The 20,671-nt window shown below is 50.5% G+C and overlaps 9 protein-coding genes across 9 annotated transcripts; 6 read left to right on the top strand and 3 right to left on the bottom strand.

Annotated features, from left to right (window-relative positions):
* Window positions 1–690: 690 nt before the first annotated feature.
* Window positions 691–1,558, top strand: N7496_005613 (uncharacterized protein; the record flags this gene model as incomplete). The annotated part of the gene is made up of 3 exons (XM_056698542.1): window positions 691–1,037; window positions 1,096–1,325; window positions 1,383–1,558. 3 exons carry the CDS (start codon window positions 691–693, stop codon window positions 1,556–1,558), a joined length of 753 nt encoding a protein of 250 aa, XP_056557067.1.
* Window positions 1,559–2,271: 713 nt separating this feature from the next.
* N7496_005614 (ATP-dependent 6-phosphofructokinase) lies at window positions 2,272–4,768 on the top strand (the record flags this gene model as incomplete). Its single annotated transcript, XM_056698543.1, has 3 exons — window positions 2,272–3,012; window positions 3,080–3,541; window positions 3,617–4,768. The coding sequence occupies 3 exons, from the start codon at window positions 2,272–2,274 to the stop codon at window positions 4,766–4,768; spliced, it is 2,355 nt and encodes a 784-aa protein (XP_056557068.1).
* An 845-nt stretch (window positions 4,769–5,613) lies between these two features.
* Window positions 5,614–7,356, bottom strand: isn1 (IMP 5'-nucleotidase ISN1; the record flags this gene model as incomplete). Its single annotated transcript, XM_056698544.1, has 8 exons — window positions 5,614–5,709; window positions 5,774–5,913; window positions 5,979–6,773; window positions 6,891–7,038; window positions 7,092–7,106; window positions 7,167–7,187; window positions 7,249–7,259; window positions 7,332–7,356. 8 exons carry the CDS (start codon window positions 7,354–7,356, stop codon window positions 5,614–5,616), a joined length of 1,251 nt encoding a protein of 416 aa, XP_056557069.1.
* Window positions 7,357–8,535: 1,179 nt separating this feature from the next.
* Window positions 8,536–9,249, top strand: N7496_005616 (uncharacterized protein; the record flags this gene model as incomplete). Its single annotated transcript, XM_056698545.1, has 1 exon — window positions 8,536–9,249. One exon carries the CDS (start codon window positions 8,536–8,538, stop codon window positions 9,247–9,249), a length of 714 nt encoding a protein of 237 aa, XP_056557070.1.
* A 252-nt stretch (window positions 9,250–9,501) lies between these two features.
* Window positions 9,502–11,534, bottom strand: N7496_005617 (putative MFS quinate transporter; the record flags this gene model as incomplete). Its single annotated transcript, XM_056698546.1, has 5 exons — window positions 9,502–10,581; window positions 10,651–10,721; window positions 10,824–10,881; window positions 10,971–11,160; window positions 11,257–11,534. 5 exons carry the CDS (start codon window positions 11,532–11,534, stop codon window positions 9,502–9,504), a joined length of 1,677 nt encoding a protein of 558 aa, XP_056557071.1.
* A 2,074-nt stretch (window positions 11,535–13,608) lies between these two features.
* N7496_005618 (glutathione synthetase) lies at window positions 13,609–15,387 on the bottom strand (the record flags this gene model as incomplete). Its single annotated transcript, XM_056698547.1, has 4 exons — window positions 13,609–14,451; window positions 14,502–15,050; window positions 15,109–15,162; window positions 15,328–15,387. The coding sequence occupies 4 exons, from the start codon at window positions 15,385–15,387 to the stop codon at window positions 13,609–13,611; spliced, it is 1,506 nt and encodes a 501-aa protein (XP_056557072.1).
* An 813-nt stretch (window positions 15,388–16,200) lies between these two features.
* Window positions 16,201–16,503, top strand: N7496_005619 (uncharacterized protein; the record flags this gene model as incomplete). The annotated part of the gene is made up of 2 exons (XM_056698548.1): window positions 16,201–16,230; window positions 16,279–16,503. 2 exons carry the CDS (start codon window positions 16,201–16,203, stop codon window positions 16,501–16,503), a joined length of 255 nt encoding a protein of 84 aa, XP_056557073.1.
* A 1,589-nt stretch (window positions 16,504–18,092) lies between these two features.
* N7496_005620 (putative endo-1,4-beta-glucanase) lies at window positions 18,093–19,347 on the top strand (the record flags this gene model as incomplete). The annotated part of the gene is made up of 2 exons (XM_056698549.1): window positions 18,093–18,279; window positions 18,419–19,347. The coding sequence occupies 2 exons, from the start codon at window positions 18,093–18,095 to the stop codon at window positions 19,345–19,347; spliced, it is 1,116 nt and encodes a 371-aa protein (XP_056557074.1).
* A 448-nt stretch (window positions 19,348–19,795) lies between these two features.
* Window positions 19,796–20,245, top strand: N7496_005621 (GNAT family N-acetyltransferase; the record flags this gene model as incomplete). Its single annotated transcript, XM_056698550.1, has 1 exon — window positions 19,796–20,245. The coding sequence occupies one exon, from the start codon at window positions 19,796–19,798 to the stop codon at window positions 20,243–20,245; it is 450 nt and encodes a 149-aa protein (XP_056557075.1).
* Between the last annotated feature and the right edge of the window lie 426 nt (window positions 20,246–20,671).

Consider the following 20,671-nt stretch of genomic DNA (forward strand, 5'->3'; position numbering starts at 1 on the left):
CTCTATCATCCCACCCTAAGACTAGATCCTGCGCCATTTTAGAGCGCAGGGCGCATTGAGAATTGACTGCGTACTATAATGGGCTTAAGTACGGCTGAGCGGACGGGAAGCCCTGTTCTCCACACCCTATGGTCGTATGTGCTAGATTCAACGGATTTAGGAAACATAACCCCTTGGGAAACTCCCACAATTCAACTGTGCTCCAGGAATTGATATAATATGTCACTTCCAAAGCAAATCCGTTCTATGACGCAGGCGACTGACCCATGGGTTGCTGATCGTCAGTGTGTGGAGACTCCGAACATCCCCGGAAACATCCCCGGAAGAATGCCTATTCGTGGATCAGCTCGTATAGCCCCGAGATCTATTCTAAAGCCTTTCTTCGTCGACCGCAACTTTTGGAATGCATCTGGTTTTGGATGGAGGATGGGATCCACCGTTCTGCAGCCCGGCCAACCATAAACTCGTCTCTTGTACAGAGTGATGCAACACGGCATGAAATAACCGACCTGTCTGTGCAAAGTACCTAAGCACTGAGTCTTGCTGTGCTAGGAGAGTTATTAAGGTCAGGCTGATCTGCCCCTCGAACATGGTTCCTCTGTAGTAATCTGCAGTACAAGACAGATTATTCTTATTGAATAACCGTACTACTATCGGTATCCCACCATATCTGCTTACCTATTTGAAACAATGGCACTGAATGGCAAGGTCGCTCTGATTACGGGAGGTGTCAAGAACCTTGGAGCCGAATCCGCGCGTGAACTTGCAGGAGTTGGTGCGAATCTAGCCCTCCACTACAACTCGGCAAGCAGCAAGACCAACGCAACAGAACTGGAAGCCGAATTGAAGCAGAGTTACCCAAACTTGAAGGTTGCATTCTACCAGGGCGACCTCACGTCTGCGGCTGCCGTGGACAAGCTATTTGATTCGGTGCTCAAGGAGTTTGGAAAACTCGATATCGTGGTGAACACGGTGGGCAAGGTGTTGAAAAAGCCGATCATTGATATTTCTGAGGAAGAGTATGATTCGATGTTCGCGTAAGTTGTTGGACCCAAGGGGCTATTGACATGGCTATTGACACGTATTTTGGCGCAGAATCAATTCCAAGGCGGCTTTCTTCATTCTGAAAGCAGCTGCCCGTCATATCTCGGATGATGGCAAGATCATCACCATCGTGACTGCCTTGCTGGGTGCCTTTACCGGGTTCTATACTTCTTATGCAGGATCAAAGGCACCCGTGGAGCACTTTACCAGAGGTGTTTGCAAGGAATTGCAGGCTCGGCGTGTGAGTGTGAACAATGTGGCACCAGGCCCGATGGATACTCGTATGTTATGCTAGCTGGTGTTCGAGTATGAATGTGACTGGGGCTGACAGTTGGCAGCGTTCTTCTACCCACAAGAATCGCCCGAAGCGGTTGAGTTCCATAAGAGCAATGGCATGGGAAACCGATTGACGATGGTCCAGGACATTGCGCCAGTGATTCGATTCTTGTGTACTGACGGGGCGTGGATCACTGGCCAAACGATCTTTGCGAACGGCGGATACACGACTCGCTGAGTGATGGAGTGTCCTGTAGCTAGATGAAATGATTTTCACAGACGGAATAATATGAATGTGGTCTTTTGATTGCCTATTTTTGACGGTCAGAGTAGTACAAGAGACTAAGGAAAGGGGATTTCTGGCCTGAAACCTCAGGCTCACATGTCTATCACATGAGGTCACCTGCCTAACTGGATGCCCTAATGAAAAGCCCTACTTTCCGTCTTTGGCTGACCGTACACCAAGTCACCTGACTGAGCTCCCCCCCCTAGACCCAAAGAAGCAACCGGACAGTGACATCACGCCCGCTCCTCTTTTGAACGGCGTCACCAGTACTTTTTTTTTTTTTGGGAGCGAAAACATCAGGACAACAATTTCATCCAAGAAGCCCTTGAAGAGCCAGAACATTGCATTCAATCCCTCCTCCCCTATTCCATTATCGGTCTTACCTTAATCAGGTTCCAATCGTCACCGCTTGCCCCTCTTTTAGAGCTTCCAGCAGGTCTATCGAGGTCTGTGACGAAATACCTTTGGTAACCTCCCCACTTCTGCTTTGTCTCACCGGAATTGGGTTCAACCCCCTCCCACCGGCCGTCATTATCTTGACAGCGTTTAACTGAGGCCATTTTCCAGTTCAGTCTGATCTCGTCTTCCATCTATCTCATCATCCCTTGAAGTGGTTTTGTACTCGACCTTATCGCTGGGAAGGTCGACCCCTCTTCAATTCCAACATGGAGCCCGCCAAGCATCCCGTCGATCCCCCCAAGAAGCGCCGCATTGGTGTCCTCACCTCCGGTGGTGATGCGCCCGGTATGAACGGCGCCGTGCGGGCCGTCGTCCGCATGGCTCTGCACTCTGATTGCGAGGCCTACGCCGTCTTCGAAGGCTACGAGGGCCTGGTCAATGGCGGCAACATGATCCGACAGATGCATTGGGAGGATGTCCGCGGCTGGTTGTCGCGCGGTGGTACACTGATCGGTTCTGCTCGAAGCATGGCCTTCCGCGAGCGTGCCGGCCGACTGCGTGCCGCTAAGAACATGATCCTGCGGGGAATTGATGCCCTCGTCGTCTGCGGTGGTGATGGTAGCTTGACTGGTGCCGATGTCTTCCGCGCCGAGTGGCCTACTCTACTGTCCGACCTCATTGCGGCAGGTGAGTTGACTGAGGAGCAGGTTGAGCCCTACAAGGTTCTAAACATTGTTGGTCTGGTCGGTTCCATCGATAACGACATGTCCGGCACCGACGCTACCATTGGTTGTTACTCTTCTTTGACTCGCATTTGTGATGCGGTCGATGATGTTTTTGACACTGCGTTCTCGCACCAGCGAGGCTTCGTCATTGAGGTGATGGGTCGCCACTGTGGGTGGCTGGCTCTCATGTCCGCCATTAGTACTGGCGCAGACTGGCTGTTCATTCCCGAGATCCCTCCTCGGGATGGCTGGGAGGATGACATGTGCTCCATTATTACCAAGGTATGTAGACGGAACAGAAGCAATCGTATGCACCACGTAACTGACAAATGGCTATTCTTCACAATAGAACCGCAAGGAGCGTGGCAAGCGCCGCACGATCGTTATTGTCGCCGAGGGAGCGCAGGATCGCCAACTCAACAAGATTTCGAGCTCCACCATCAAGGATATTCTTACGCAACGCCTGGGCCTGGATACCCGAACCACCGTTTTGGGTCACACCCAGCGTGGTGGTGCGGCTTGCGCCTACGACCGCTGGCTCTCCACTCTGCAGGGTGTTGAGGCCGTTCGTGCCGTTCTGGAGATGACGCCCACATCCCCATCGCCCGTTATTACCATCCGCGAGAACAAGATCATGCGGACTCCTCTTATGGAGGCAGTTCAGGCCACTAAAGATGTCACCGCAAAGATCCACGCCAAGGACTTTGCGGCCGCCATGACTCTGCGTGATGCGGAGTTCAAGGAATACTATCATGCTTACTTGAACACAGCAACCCCGGATCACCCAAAGATGATCCTCCCCGAAGGCAAGGTAAGATACGGAAAGCGCGCCAAATTGAATCCCCCCCCAGTTTCTTGCTTTACGGACTGATTCTTGTGAATACAGAAAATGCGTATTGCCATCATTCACGTCGGTGCCCCTGCTGGCGGAATGAACCAGGCCACTCGCGCCGCCGTGGCCTACTGTTTGACCCGCGGCCACACTCCCCTCGCGATTCACAACGGTTTCCCCGGCCTCTGCCGCCACCATGCTGACAAGCCGGTCAGCTCGGTCCGTGAAGTTCAGTGGCTCGAGTCTGACAGCTGGGTTAACGAGGGTGGATCCGACATTGGTACCAACCGCAGCCTGCCCTCGGAGGATATGGAGGGCACTGCCAAGTGCTTCGAGCTTTACAAGTTCGATGCCCTATTCGTTGTTGGTGGCTTTGAGGCATTCACTGCCGTTAGCCAGCTGCGAAAGGCTCGTGAGAAGTACGATGCTTTCAAGATTCCTCTTGTTGTGCTTCCCGCCACCATCTCCAACAACGTCCCCGGCACCGAGTACTCTTTGGGAAGCGACACCTGCTTGAACACTCTGATTGACTTCTGCGACGCCATTCGGCAGTCCGCCTCTTCGTCTCGCCGCCGTGTCTTCGTTATTGAGACCCAGGGAGGCAAATCTGGTTACATTGCGACCACGGCCGGTCTGGCAGTTGGTGCCGTGGCCGTGTACATTCCCGAGGAGGGCATTGATATCAAGATGCTCTCGCGCGATATTGATTTCCTGCGCGACAACTTCATTCGTGACAAGGGTGCTAACCGCGCGGGCAAGATCATTCTTCGGAACGAGTGTGCTTCGAGCACCTACACCACCCAGGTTGTTGCTGATATGATCAAGGAGGAGGCCAAGGGCCGCTTCGAGTCGCGTGCGGCCGTTCCTGGTCACTTCCAGCAGGGTGGTAAGCCATCGCCCATGGACCGTGTCCGTGCCCTGCGGATGTCCATCAAGTGCATGCAGCACATCGAGTCCTATGCTGGCAAGAGCCGGGATGCTATTGCCGCAGATCCCTTGTCCGCTGCTGTCATTGGTGTCAAGGGCTCTCAGGTTCTGTTCTCACCGATGGGTGGTGACGATGGCCTGGAGGCGACCGAGACTGACTGGGAGCGTCGTCGTCCCAAGTCGGAGTTCTGGCTCGAGTTGCAGGATGTGGTCAACGTCCTGTCTGGCCGGTCTACCGCTCGCGCTGCGGATACCTGGACGATCTACGAGAGTATGTAAACCAACAATCTCCCTTATTCTCGTGGACCCTTTGCAACCCAACCCATTGGACCCTTGCGCGTTTACCCGTCATCGGCTCCTCGACCGGCAACAAACCGTGTGCGACGATGGTGTTTTTTTTCGGTTTCTATCCACCCCTTTTCTTCTACTGAATGTTAACCCTTTTCGCTTTCTTTCCCCGTCCAGATCCCTCTACGATTCACGCTATTCCTGCCGTCCCCAGTCTTCCCTGAAGGAATGACTCCTGACTTGGTTCACCATTCTTCTGACCGTCATCGGAAATTAGCGACGCCTGACCGCCCTCCACGGAAGCTTCGGCCTTCACTTTGATACCAAATCTGCGTTTTTGTCCAGACTCATCACCTCCGCAAGTGATGGGGTCAGCTTCAACGTCACCCCCATGGACGCTCCCATTTTATGTTTGTATGATGATACGCCACGCACCGCTCAGATGTCATATTGATCTGGGTAATATTCGGGCTTAGTCGTGAGGGACTGCACTTTGCTCCTTGCCTTGTCTGTCCCCATTTTTCGTCTTGTTTTTTTTGGACCCCGGCCCCAGACGTACAGACAGCTATCGCATTTAGATCTGTAGAATACCAAGACGTTTAGCCAAACAGTTTTATCACTGCAAATCCATAATGTTTAACACTGTCGTACTTCAAAGTATTGCGAAATAGACTTTACTAAGATAAGCCAGGACGTTAATTATCATGTTCGAACTGGGTATGTCGCATTAACGATATAAACTAGGTAAACCGAGATTGCACGCTGCTGTCTACACTAAAAACAACAGGTGGCAGTATTAAAATATCCACGACGACAGACGCCTATATGCCCCCAACTTATTTGGATGGGTTGACTGCCCCTTCCAACTCATCCAAGAGATCCACTGTCTCCGCCGGATTGGCAATCCAAGCAGTCGTAGAAGCTAGACGGGCCTGAGAAGAGGATTGAGTAAGCTGAGAGGATCATTCGGAATGGAATCAAGGATCGTTTTTGTACCTTAAAGTCATTGGCACCTGCTGATAGGAATTGATCACCGATGTGCAGTGTCTTGGACGGATCGATGCCGCCAAAGTAGCGCTGACAGGCTCGGACACCCCAGGATTTGTCGCCGATATCGACGAAGACGTCATTTCCGCCTGCGAGGGGAGAGTTAGATACGATCTTCTTCGAAGTGAATGAGTATATTTGGAGAATTACTTACCGTTGAACGCGCAGAATGGAAGTCGCGAGCCAACTGCGGATCTCTCTACGGTATTCTGAACGACGAGGACAGTCTCCTCGAGTTGTTCGCGATTAATGCGAACTCCATTTACTGGATAGACACCAACAGCGCGATCCTTTCGCAGCACGGCAGCTGGTAAACTGAGATTAGTCGCACAAGCTCGCAGAGCCGACTCGGCGAGATCAAGAAGCTCCTTGATATCATCGTCCCTCCAAGCGCGCATCTCATCAAGTAGCCATTCATCACGAGGCACGTAAGTCAATCGAACGTCCGAGTCCGGGTCAAAGCGGAATAGGAAATTACTCTCGCCGCCCATGACAATGATACCTTGCTTTTGGGCGGGAGTCAAGCTAGTCGACTCATACACCGCATCCAAGAGTCCCTGTAGGCGGCCATAATACTTCGGAGCCTCTTCGTACCCGGCCGCGGTGACAATACCTACTTTGCGCCCTTGCTGGAGAAGACGCATGATCCGGGGGATGACGGGGTTATCGGCCGTCAGGCAGGCACCGTCGTCGTAGAGGGTTACATCTCCGTCGAAGGTGACGAGCTGGACCTCGCTGGATCGCACGAGACCCTGTAGTTGGGCGGAGTTTAGGATTAGGCGGATGTCGTTGAAGGAGGGTGCTACGAAGCGTCGGCGGCTGATGAAGCGGCGTTGATCTTGGTACTTGAAGGCGTCTTCGAGATGGAGCCGGGTGAAAAAGAACCCAACTGAAGGAACTAGGAGCTTTAGCTTGGATTTGCCGGGGGCATTGCGTTCGTGATGTTCGACTGTGGGGGTGATTAGCACTCGGTAATTGGGCAAAATACAAGCGTGAAAGATGATTGATGGAGGCGATCAGGGCAACGGTTATTGTGTTGCCTAGATAGTCTCGCTTCTAGACTTACTATGATCAAGGATCAGGTTTTCGACATCGCGCATAATCTCGGCATAGCGTAGGTGAGTATCAGCCGCAACGGTATTGAGCCGCTCGCTGGATTCTTGAGAAATGGCTGTGGGTTGGGAATGCAGCACAAAGGGGACTGCGAGGAGACCCTATTCTTTGTCTAAACAACGGATCCCACATAGACAGTAGATAGAAAGCCTACCTTGATCCATTCGATCTAGATTTATTGATGTTAGCATTTAATTCCTAGTAATCTAGAAGAGAGACGAGGACATACCAGTTGATCGCGGCGATGAGTCTACCCCGGTAGAAGTCAGTGAGGGGGCGATCCTACAAGGGGAACAACAGGAAGGGCGTACCTTGAGGGCATCTAGTTAGCAAGATTAGCAGGCAGGAACAATTAATGATTGCGCTATTAGATGCACATAAGCATTAGGCTTACATTCGACACGATAGCGAGTGGTCATGGTGGTTGCTGATTTGCTTGGAGGAAGAGTGTCGATCGATCAGGAAAGGTGGTAATAACAAGTTCAACGACTGAAAGAGCCCAAAGAGCGGGGAAAACCACAAATCAGTTGGGCGGACGAGATCCTGTTGGTCGTCCGGTGCACGTCCCTCCGACCGATAACTGTACATTGGACCAACTGGTCAATTGACTAACTATCGTAAAGACTGATACTGACTGACTAGACTAGACTTCTGCAGAATGTGTACTATCAGCTAGCTGCTAATACATTTGTACCCCGACCGAGTCATTTCGGTCAACTGGTAGATAACATAGCCCATGAAGTCATGAACTATCGTATCACGGACATTACTGAGCCGGGCCAACCAGAACGGTTACATTAAGCTAACTAAATAAGATTAAGCTAGTCTACCCCACCACGGTCGTAAAGCTCTCTGACTCACAGTGTTTCATGCCTGAGTCAAGGAAGATTCAAAAAAATCTGTACATGTGAAGAACTTTTACTGTAGTTATCCCTACTGGTTTGGAGTTCATCTATCGAGTCATCAGATACAAGCGAGGCTTAGTATTTCCTGCCATTAATCTGATTGGAGTAATATAGATTGGGCTTCACTCATCACACCGCTAAGCCTCTATGTAACCCGTAGCCTTGTGGGAGAAATTACTGACGACATGGCGGTCGCCTATAGCCTCCTTTGGCTTGGCGGAGACCCTATTGGGTAATTTGAGTGTGGTAACTCAAATTGTATACACCACTCCGTATTCTAGTCGACGGTCGAGGCTCGAAACGAAAGCCAATCGGCTTGGCTGACCGATCATCCTGGAAAGTTGAAGTATAGACTTCTGGATTACGAATCCTTCATGAGACACGATGACTCTTTCAGGCAGCACTGCCACGACGTCGCTCGTATCTGATACGACCCGGACTTTAGAGGCTTTTGCAAAATGAGGATCGGACTATAGTGTGCAAGTGAAGAATTATAAATGCGTAGTCGTGGATGCCTGGATGTGCAGGATTTCATCAATCAGGCAAAAACATTCTCTAGCTTCTCGTTTGACAGAAGTATACAACGGAAAACTCATAAATCTGTTTAAACTGCTCACCACCCTGAACAAACCATCGACTTCACCATATAATATGCTGGCTGCACCGAGACCATCATTCAACAACCTCTACACAATGGGGACTCCACAAAAACACAATCCCTTCGACGCCCCTCCACCCTATAACCCCTCCGAAGCAGGGAGCTCCGACTACCCCCTCGACGAAAAGACCTACCTCTTCCAACCAGGCTCCAACGAACCAGGTCTAGCTGTTGCATCAACCCTGACTCGCGGTCTCCAAGTCCCATCTCGCACCGCCGCCACAACCTCCGGCTTCGCATACCCAGCCGAGCTAATCCAACATGGCATCTCCAAGGACCACTGGCAACAATTCACCCAGGTCATCTGTGACGAGGCCAAGCTTTCGCGGCAACAGTGGACTACAGTCATCGGTAAGGGTCTCGGCACACTTGCCATTGGCGGGTTGATGATTGGGGCTCTTAGCGCGATTCCTGCAATCTTCATTGCGAAAAATGCTCGGAAGAGGCAGGAGCAGCGAAATTTGATTGCTGCTATGGCTGGTGTTCAGGGCGAGAGGCTTTCAAGGCATATCTCGCAGTGGAATGAGACGTTTTTCAGGCCCAGGGGTGTTGTTATTCGGGTTGATTTGCCTGATGAGTATATTAGGGATATGGATAATATGGATCTGCATCGGAGTGATCGCAAATGGGCGAGGTCCGAGGAGGAGGCTCGCGAGAAGGCCGCGCTGAAGGCGAGGATTGTTATTATTCCTTTGGAAGATTCGGTCTCGGGTCGGTCTTCGACGAGGGATGAAGGGAGGGGAGAGTAGTGCTACTTGGGCTGACTTTGGGTTGTTGTTTTGTTCTCTTTACGAAAAGTGGCAAGGCGTTGGGCGCATAACTAATGGTTATTGTTCTTTGTAATTTCGGAGAGTTTACTACATTTTTATACAGTGTTCAACGGATTTCATATTAGAGTACGTCAAAATTGATTTGATTTCATCATGGCATATCTCATCAGAAGATAGCATTTCCTGCATCTCTGTAGATCATCGAAACTAAAATAAAAAAAAGCTACCCTCTCAAACGCGAGTCGAAGCATCCTGTCGCTCCACATGCTGCGAAGTGCCAAGCTGAGACGTCATGGCCTCCATCTTCTCGTCAACAACCTGATCGCGCTCCTCGGCATCCCGGTTACCGTATCGGCCAATCTTGTACCAGGGCAGCTCGAACAGTCGGTCCATGCTCTCAAGAGTCCGACCGGCTGTCTCGGGAATGCTGAACCAAACCCAGACACCACCGATGAGGGTGATCACACCGAAGAACCAGAAGGTTCCCTTAGGGCTGATACCGCCCTCGGAAACAGGGAGTAACATGTTGGGAACGGCACGGGAGTTGCCATACTGGTTGGCAAAGTGCAAAGTCATAGCCAACGAAGTAGCCAGAGCACGGATACGCAGAGGGAACAGTTCAGCAGTCAGAAGGTACTGCATGGAGTTCCAGCCAAGAGCCCAACCGAAACCGGAGAGATAAATCATGGCGATCGCGCCCTCACTGGCCCCCTTTTTGCTCTCGGGAAGCTTGAAGTCCTTTACCACGCCCATCTCGGGGACGGCAGTTAGGAATCCGGCAATGTAGAACATGGAGATTGCCTGCAAGGTGATACCAATCAACAGCGCGCGCTTACGACCAATCACATCGACCAGGAAGAGGGCACAAAGAATTGCCGCAACCAGCTTGACAATTCCAAAGACAGCGGTCACCAACAGGTTCTCGTTGCTACCAGTGACACCCAGCAGTTTGAATAGATCGGTGGCGTAGACGGTGATAGAGCCGGCGCCGGACCACTGGGACAGAATCTGTGCCATCAGGGCTAGGTAAATGCGGTAAAGGTTGGAAGGAATCATGAAGGTCTCCTTGATGATTCCTAGAGGACCGGCACCCATAGTAGCCTCCATCTCCATTTGATGGGCGGTTTGAATGGCGGCGATCTCACGAACGACATACTCGTGGTCGGCTGGCAGGTTTCGGATACGGGAGAGGTTGGAGATAGCCTTGTCGACCTGGCCACTCTTGATCAGGTAACGTGGGGATTCGTATTGGAAGAAGGAGAGGCAGAATATCAATCCGGCGAAGATAACATGGAGACTGGTAGGAACTTCCTGCTTGCTGTTAGTACCGGACTGAAAAAAAGTATTTGTGTAAAGCGGGAGAGAGGATTGCGTCCTTACCCATCGCTTGTGAGTGTTGTCGCCCATGTTCACTTGGCATCCATAATTGGCAAAATAGGCAAGCACGATACCTGTAGGCGAATGCGATGGTTAGGCATTGATCGCTAACATGTGGGAAATTCGAGATACGATTTTGTCAAGCCGAGGAAACGAAGAAACAGAACATCACTTACCAAGATACACGAAACCAGTGAATACACACGTGCAAAGACCTCGAATAGCTGCTGGTGCCTGAAGAATAACTGGTCAGTGACGTTCCCCAGAATCGGATTGTAGTCGCACAGCCAGGATGCCAGCGCCACTGCCACGTCGCTACTCACAATTTCGGCAAGGTAAACCGGGGCCACGACCACAGTCTGTCCAACACCCAAACCAGCAATGAATCGACCTGCATAGACGGCGCCGAGATTGCCATTGTTGCCCATGAAAATGGCGGCACCAACGATCCAGAAGAGACAGAGTTGACGAGTGGCCCAGATACGACCAATGCGATCACAGACCAGGAAAGCACTGTATAGTAAAAGCGAGGAGTTAGTAACATATTCTCTCAGCAAACCCTGACACTCTGGCATCCCATCTGTGTTCTCCTCTTTCTGTTCTACTTACAAGAGAGCACCACCAACAGAACCGATTTGAACCATGGACGAGACATTGGCCTTGATGTTGGTCTGCTCGACCTTGCTGTAGGAACTGTAGTTGATGTAGCGCTGGAAATCCTTGGAGTTGAAGGCGCCTGAGATGAGGCCCTCATCGATACCGCGGGCAGCGCCCATCAAACCGAAAGAGACGACGGCGAACCATAACTTCCAGTTAAAGACCTCCTTGGGCTCACCCAGATTCTTCAAGCGGAAGATGTTGACCGGCTTCTTGGCTCCACCTGCCATGATGAACGATGTCAAGTAAGAGAGCCTCGACTAGTAGGAAGTAAAATGAGGAGAGAAGATGAGGAAGATGAGAAGCAGAGAGAGCGGGCTGGGGGGAAAGAGAAACAAAGGGGGCTATCAACACTTTCTTTAATACTTCTCGATCCTCGATCCCCCACGACAAAAATAAAAATTCCCCATGGTACTGCGGGGAAGAAGATCGGGGTAAACCGAGTCCAATGGGGCCCCATGGGCCTGCAGCACGAGAGCTCGGACGACTTCCAGTAGTAACCATCAACCAGTCCCCAATGAGGAGTCACATTTAGACCTTTGTTGTTTGCCCCTCCTCCTCATTTTTCTTTATCCACCTTTTCGGCGAATTCAACCTGCTCCACTTCCGAAAAGACACGATGTAAATTCACCCCAGACGGGCCTAGAGCAAACATAGCATCGTTGGCCGACTATCGGTGGGACAGGACGGAGTCGGCCAAGGTTTGGAGGGCAGCGCCAAGGGAGCTTGGATGCCGAGATGACATGGATGATGGGCGAGCTGGTACGGCACGCAGCTACGATTCGACGGCATCGCCGGGGGTGTGGTTTGATCATTTTTGACGTTGGGGCCCCGAGAGGGTTGTAGCCGAGTTGGGCCCCGGCAGAACGACCACATGGTGGACGGATGGTGGAGATGGGGTCGTATCGTGCAGGCTCGGCTGTGGTGGTGTGTGCATTTGATGTGCGTCAATGGACCTTGTTTGGAGGTCCCTTTTTCGGAGATACCGAGGATGATCCCCCAGCATGGTTCCTTTGTGCGCTTCCCCTTGCGTCTGAGGCGACCGATTTCCGGTTGTTTCTTTGAGTTCATCCCGAGCCCATCCAGAGGTAACAGCCATCATCCAGATCCTATCATTCCTTCCCTCATCACCGCATCAGGAAGTCAGTGGGATAGACATGAGACACCTGTGGATCCACTGTCCATGGACTAAGCAATGAACAAAGTTTGCCCTGGCTGGGGCTCGGGAAACTTCCGGTGGACGTGCCGCGGCGCCAAGAGGGGGGCCGAAGTTCTCCATTGGGGGGCGAAACTGGGGTTGGCCAGAATTCTTAGAGATGTTGATCTTCTCATTGGCCGGTCTGATGAAACTGATGACACGCTGCTTAAAAGAGGTAAAATCCACCGTGCAATTAGCGTGGGGGAAGATGCTGATTTGTTTGTGGAAAGTTGAAAACAAAGTGGGACGAGGGGAGGATCGGAGAAATCTGAACTCCCGACGGCCAACCACATGACTGGCACATGACTGGCCGTTCTTTGTCTCTCGCCTTTGAAAGATTCAAATCATATTCCACTGTTCGGACTAGTGCCGTCTGTGCGGACCAGCCCCGTCTGTTCGGACTGGTCCCGTCTGCTGGTCATGGTAGACCTTCCCGCCTGGAGTGTACTTTAAGTTTAAGAGGCAACGACCCGCGCCATGGCGTGGCGTGGCATGGCATCCATCATATACTTCGTATTGCTTGTCGAACTAACTAGCGAGAACCCTACTTTCCGCCGATGCCAGGAGATGCAACGGTTATACAGGAAGCTCTATGATCCGGAAATCGGCAATAGGTCAAGTTCCGTGTAGAAAGATGGCTCTAGAACTGCTAGCCAGCGAAATTGATCGCAAGAAATCTCGCCTTCCTCGGTGAAGTGGGCCAGTAGGGCTACGGATATGACCCCCGCTGACCGGTCAGTCTAGACTGGTTAGTCTTTGAACGAGGAAGAATATGAGGCATTTACGTCTTGTGGCAATTGAAGCTAGAGACAAGTAGTTTGTCAACTGCGTGTGATAATTCTGTCTCGAACCGAGGAGCCAATTGGCCGTGGACTTTGTAGATTCCATAAGAGAAAGGCAAATTCACGTATAATGACTTGGAAGACCTAGAGCAAATACTGAATGAATATGTAGAATCCACATGAATCGACATAAGGCCTGTCACCTTGTATACCTCGACTAGGCAAGCTCCTACAAAGGATATGATAAATGTGATGGCATTGACTCGTCTACCTCGGTAGTTCTTCGGACAAACCACCACAAGCGCAGCATTTCATGCCGCCCAATCAAGGATCCATCAATCGCGGCGTATCAAAGTGTCCGTACCCCTTAACCACACTCATTTCGTCGACTTCGGCAAATTTAGTCTTGAAGGTCCAGCCGCCCACCGAGTTGTGGAGCATTTTGCACCGATGCTCGGATGTCTGGTCGGACTGTGATTGCCATAGACAGCATCCTAGGATGCCTAGCTCGGAGACTGTCTGTCCACTGTCTAGAGCCGCGGGTCCCATAAGAATGTTGGTTTGAATCGGCGGTTGAATTCGTTCCATGAGGATGTATGAGTACCATCGTTCTTGGGGAATTGAGGCTAGATAATCTGGTATTTCGGTCCCGTACACGTTATGTCCTCCGCCTTCTAGGGAAGGTTTCAGAATGTAGTTGAGTGATTTTTCGGGATCGCAAGCCAGCTTTCGGGCGAAGAGGCCTTGTTCGGATTCGTCTAAGGGATACACTGGTACGAAGGTCTCTCGAATCTTGGCTGCGTCCGACCCCGAGAGGAACTTTTCCAGTGCTCCAGGTGCGGCGAGTGCCTGTTGAACCTTTTTAAAGGTTGTAATATGTGCGAGAAGAGAAGGGCATTTGATCGCGACAGAGTTCTCTAGCTGGAGTCGTGCCTCCCAACCGACGTGATTGTATTCTTCCGCTTCATACCCAGCACGCAGGTACACGACTGAGATTTCCACCGGGGTTTTTGATGCAAGCCACGGTGGTTGGAAGAGTAATTCTCGATTCTCCGTGAGCCAGGTATGTTCAAGAATATCGGGGCCAAATTCGAGTCGATAGGTTGGTACCGGGTCTTCTCGGTTCCATAGTGCATATTCTATCGGGCGCTCGTCTGCTGTGTTGAACTATTTCACGATTAGGGTGACATGGACTTGGGATTATTGATACCACTCACATTGTTTGGCTGTACAATCATCAATACTGCCGTCTGTCTGGCTTCCTGACTTCTTGGTCCACCATAGGTGGTGTGAGCCAACGCGAGACAGGAGGCGAGTGACTCGATATTCTTATTGACAGGGAGTGATGCGATATCCAAAGACGCGTCATTCACATTGTATATCCCCGTTCGGGCAAGATACCGATGCATGTCTCCTACTTTATTTGCATGGGATCCGCCAGAGCAGGAGAAGGTGTTCATTTCGACCTGTTTCAAGCTCGTTTCAAATACTGCATTCGGGGATTGAGGTTCGGCCCCCTCGTTCAGATGGAGCATGTAATCCGAACGGAAGATCCCTACGGAGATTTTCTGGATGTGTCCTGTTTCTTTAGCCGCTTCGTAGATACTCCAGAGTGCCGCGGCGAGGGGCTCGACGGAGATGATGTCTCGAATGGCATCGTGGATCCACTGCTCGTCCTCGGCGACTGAGCAGTAAAGCCGATTGTAAATTTCTTGGATCTCTAGCGCTTGCTGGAATTTGGCGCGAGGTAATGCTGTTGGGAAGCACTGAAATAGACTCTTTCTATCAGATAGGATCATTGGTACTTTGGATGAAATGTCCTACCGAGACCCCGACCGGGTAACTGAACACGCTGGACTCTGTCTGCGAGCGGACATGCTTTAACAGCGAGCCATTATTGACTACGTATGCACATCAGTCAACAGCTTCCGTTGTTTGGATTTTGTTGTCGCTATGACTGACTCTGGTGCGGTTTCTTAGTCTTGGGGCCAGGCTTATAATGCGGGGTGGGGGAGTGCTTGACTCCTAGTCACCGAGGCTTACCTGCCAATCTTGGATCTGTGCAACCAGCGACAGTGTCTGCTCTTCACTGAATCCCTCCATCTCGACACTCGAAGCCTACTTTGATCTATTGCGACCGGTCGGGAGTTGTCAGCGGGCTGCTTTGGTCAGCTCTCTCTCGATGGTGAGGCTCGTTCCCAGACGTGGGGGCCGCTGATCACCAAGCCACCGAATCAGCAAGCACGCGAAGCAGTTCGCCTTTCGGGCTCTCTGTTGCCCAGAATTATAATTCTGATTCTGATCTCCAGCTCTATTTGCCTGTCACCTCAGAAATCGGTTGAGAAGATCCCTTCTAGGTATGTATGACATATCTTGAAAGTATATATCTGGGCGCATGTCCTGGAGGTTGTTGGTGGTTGTCTATCATAATATCGACGATATCTTTGGCGACCACCTGGCACGGGGGTTCAGGCCCAGTTCACTGCTAATACCTTGGAAAATAATATTTCGCAGTATGTATAACAAATTTCTATAGGCGGGTAGTGGAAACGCGATGGAAGGTCCAAGATCTCTCGTCCTTGTTCAGTGTTCTGCAGATGGAGTATGATTTAATTTTCAAAAAAAGGTCCTCATTGCCGAGGTTCTTTACTCTCTTTCTGGGCTACAGGCTCTGAACCCTCTATATTGGGTGGGGACTGATTCCGTTTGCTCATGGAAGCGTTCATATTTACTCCTCCGATCCCAAGGTCATGCCCACTATTAAGCCGAACTACTTGATGCTTGATTCAGATACGCAAAGCCAGATTATTATTGCCAAGTACATGAGAAGGTATTGGGAAACTGCTCCCTTGAAGGATTTGATCCAGCAGAAGACTCTCCCCGGGTATTATACCTCCCCAGAAGGTGCGTCTTACAATGTTTGGAGGCAATGGCTTGTTACACAATGTAAGTCTTACAAGCTACCATTGAAGAAACCGTGATTTTATCGGTCAGTTGATCCGGAGTTTCTTCAAGGATCGTTCCAACTTCCATCCCGTCGGTACTGCTGCTATGTTACCCCGGGAGATTGGTGGAGTTGTCGATGTCAACCACGCTGCCTACGGCACCGCTAACGTGAGGGTTGTTGATGCCTCCGCCCTGCCCTTCCAAGTCTGCGGCCACTTGGTCAGCACTCTGTATTCCGAGGCCGAAAGAGTGGCTGATACCATTAAGAGCTAGCCTCCTCTGTTCTAATCCGATTCAAGGTGTGCCGCTTCCCTCGGGTTGAAAAGAAGGCTCTGGTGACGGGGAATTGAAACGGACAGAGCTGGATAGACAAGAATGAAAGAGTGCCAGATGGGTATATAGTACCGCCAGAATTCTGGAGAAACCATGACGATGATGTGAGCCCAATAATTGTGCCAAATCCAAAAGAAAGCCACGCTCGGGAACCACGAATTGATACGAATTTGTCAGGACATTGGGCATTCGTACTTCCCCGGTCTAGTCGCGGAGGTCTGGGCCCCTTTCATGAGTGATTAGAGTCGCGATGCTGCCAAGTCTTGTGAAGAAGCTATTTCGCTAACCGAAGACAAGGGTGAAGAGGTCTCTCCCCGCATCAACACGAGAAATGTGTCTGTGTTTGTGCAGACGAAGCCAATCTTCATCAGTTTTGAAGACAGAGCGTTGAGAGAAACTGCATCGTACGGTGATGCCGATCGAGAGAACGCCGCTTTGAACACGGAGTTATACCAAAAGAATCATGTCCATGAGCGAACTATATGAATATCTGTACCCCTCATTAAAGCCATGTGCTATTCCACGAATCTAGCTTCACATTTTCTTTAACGAGCTGCATCCATGCCTACAATATCCCCGCAATTTGAGATACAATTTCAACGAAACAGCGTCACTTGACCTTCTGCAGACCTCTCTCTAGTCTCAAAAGATCTTGCCAGGACGGAGATGATCCCTGGTCCTCCGCGCTCAATTTTGTCTCCGCAATTTCTGGGGTTAATTCAGCCCATTCCGCTCTAGTGGCGGACGCCACGAGGACCCCGACGAAGGTAAAAGCCAGTAGTCACACTATCAAGATCTAATTAAGTGGAAAATCAGAGAATGTATTAGAATAGTGCATGAGTTGATATGGGAGTTAATCTCTAGATGCTAAGTCGACTTACTATAGTGGACCGGGATGATGAACGAGCTTCATGCGTATCGATAAAAAGTCTTTGCTAAACCGGATTACGACTATTCTTTTTGATCTACAAGGATTGATAAAACACGAAGATAGGTTAGCGCTCTTAAATGCAGTGAATAAATTATTCAGGGCTGTACAATTTTGGCGCCTTGTTGCCAAGGGCGCCTAGCGTTTCTCTATTTTTCCGACCTATGATACCAAGGAAGGGGGTTGTCGCATCATGTGTTTCGGATGCATTTTAGCCCATTCTTGTCACTGACCTTATATGAAAATGCGTTCATATTCGGCTACACATCCGATCTTGACACGGACTCAGTGAACTGGCTGTTATGTGGCGCTTTTCTTCATATCAGGAGAATCACTGCATGCCGCCGATTCGGGAGATGATGACACTTTAGCCGGAGCTCTGAGAAGTGGATCCGCTCTTAATCAAAGCTTCCTGACATTGAACGTTTCGAGTATCGAGTGGGGATCTGTCAACAATGCTCTTGGGCAGGTATAAAATCGACCTACTCCGTCGACGAGAGGAGGATAGAAAACACCTGCGACTCTCGAAGAACAGAAGCGACCGAAACTTTTTCTTCAGACTATCAAGACCAAAGCAAACCTTTATAAGCATTGCTTGAAAATGTTGAAAGTTGTTGCCCCAGCATTGCTGGCTACACTGGTCGCCGGCCATGGTCATATCACGAACATTGTGATCAACGGGGTCTCCTACGAGGGTTGGGACATCAACTCGTTCCCCTATGAGACAGATCCCCCTACTGTCGTGGCATGGGGGACTCCAAACACAGCGAATGGATTTATCTCACCAGGTTAGTACACAGATATGGTTCTCTCTAGCACATTATCGCAACCACGCTTGAATATTTGTTTTCTCCCGTCATGCCATCCCCTTTCGTCACTTACTACGCCAAGATTCCAATAAGAGACTCAGTTTGACAATTTAAATAGATGCCTACGGAACATCTGATATTATCTGTCACCTTAATGCAACTAATGCCAAGGGTCATGCTGTGGTAGCGGCTGGAGACAAGATCAGTCTCCAGTGGACAACTTGGCCCGACACGCACCATGGCCCAGTCATTGACTATCTCGCAAACTGTGGTGACTCGTGCGAAACCGTTGACAAGACGACGCTGGAGTTCTTCAAAATTGATGGCGTGGGACTCGTGGATGACACTACCGTTCCTGGAACCTGGGGTGATGACCAGTTGATCGCCAACAACAACAGCTGGATGGTTGAAATTCCTCCCACCCTTGCCCCCGGCAACTACGTCCTGCGACACGAGCTCATTGCCCTGCACAGTGCTGGGAGCGAAGATGGTGCTCAGAACTATCCGCAATGTTTTAACTTGCAGGTCACTGGCTCGGGATCAGACCAGCCTTCTGGTGTGCTGGGCACGGAGCTCTACAGTTCAACTGATGCAGGCATCCTTGTTAACATCTACACTTCGCTATCGACTTATGTCGTGCCTGGCCCTACACTTTACAGTGGAGCCGTCTCTATCACACAGTCATCCTCGGCCATCACTGCATCCGGAACTCCAGTTACGGGATCAGGTAGTGCTGCGACCACTAGTGCTGGCACTGGTGGAACAACTACAACCACAACTGCAGGACAGACCACTTCTAGCACTACCTCTACCACATCGGCCCCTACGACCTCGTCAACTACTCTGACAACTCAAGTCAGCACGAGCAGCACAACCCTTATCACCAGTACGACGTCCACAACCTCCGCTGCTTCAGGTGGTTCAACTCAGTCCGTGTATGGGCAGTGCGGAGGTAGCGGCTGGTCCGGTGCCACTGCTTGCAATACGCAAGCTACTTGCAGCTCGATGAACCCATACTACTCCCAGTGTGTTCCAACATCTACTTAGTGACGGGATAGTTCTATTTTCATGTTTATTTTATCCATCTTTAGCTTCATTCGTGTCAAATCTTTTAACCGTTTCGGAAGTATAGCAATGAAAGCAAAAATCCCGTTCTATCGTGTTTCAGTTTGATGAGAGGCATTTCAATAAGGCCGAGTATCAGTTTCCGTTTGAGCGAGAAACAATGAGCTATCAAGTCGTTCGTAGCGTCTGACAGCCACCTTTGCCTCAAATAGATGAGTAGTTGTTAGAAAGTACCGTTTGAACAATCCATTTGTATCAAGGGGCTAAATAATCCGATTGGGCGGATGATTCAGGTCTTTATCTTCCAGTGGATCCATTCTCCATCCCCGCTATACCCGAAGTGAACTTCCCCCCTCGACGCGACGAGACGCGTTGGATTCGGTCAGTTTCATCTTTATCCTCCTGCATTTCTGCCTCCTCGCATTCCACCATGGATTCTCCAGACAAGAGCCTCCCAAAAGGCTATGCGCTCCAGCCTGGTTACCCCTCGACCTCCCAATATCTTCATCTCCGTTCTGTGGCCGGACTCTCGGCGAAAACACCGTCCCAGGCAGCTGCAGTTGCTACTGGCAGCTGGTTTGGCTGCTATATCACCTTCGAAGCCGTCAAGGGCGATCCACAACCGATTGGCATGGGAAGAGTGATCGGAGATGGCGGCTGGTATTTTCATATTGCCGATATGGCCGTGCATCCGGATCACCAGAGGCAAGGTCTTGGTGATGTGATTCTGAAAACGCTCCTGCAACATATACACCGCGAGTCTCCTGCCGATGGAAAGCCATATATCACGCTGTTTGCCGATGAGCCAGGCCGAAAACTATACTATAAGAATGGATTTGTGGATTCAGCTCCTGGTCAGCTGGGGATGGCTTTGAAATAGATCATGTCAAAACTCAATATAGACCATGACAAATGAATAGAAATGACAAAAACGCATAACTTGTTCTTTCAATCTGAAGTCTGACTGACTTCCCCTAAATCTTATTCCATAGAGCGATTTGTACACAATATTTCTCCTGCCACTTTGGTTCCCCACAAACTCCCCCCACTGGTCATTTCCCCGCAAACCCCCGCGTTTACCTCCGAGTGTGAATGGCAACGTGAAAGAGATGAGGAGGGGCCGAATTAGAAGGCTGAATACTGCTATCTTCAAATACCGTCCCTCGGGATCACAGCATAACTGTATTTGTTGACTGAGAACTCGTACCAGTCAGGAAGAGTCTAAGCCTTGAATGTCGGCTGGGTAAACAATCTTCAGCTATAAACGCCGAGATCCCCACATGCCACATGGCTCTTCATGAACTAT

This window comes from Penicillium cataractarum, assembly GCF_028827025.1.
Source record: "Penicillium cataractarum strain IBT 29864 chromosome Unknown utg000004l, whole genome shotgun sequence".
In the NCBI taxonomy this organism is placed as follows: Eukaryota; Fungi; Ascomycota; class Eurotiomycetes; order Eurotiales; family Aspergillaceae; genus Penicillium; species Penicillium cataractarum.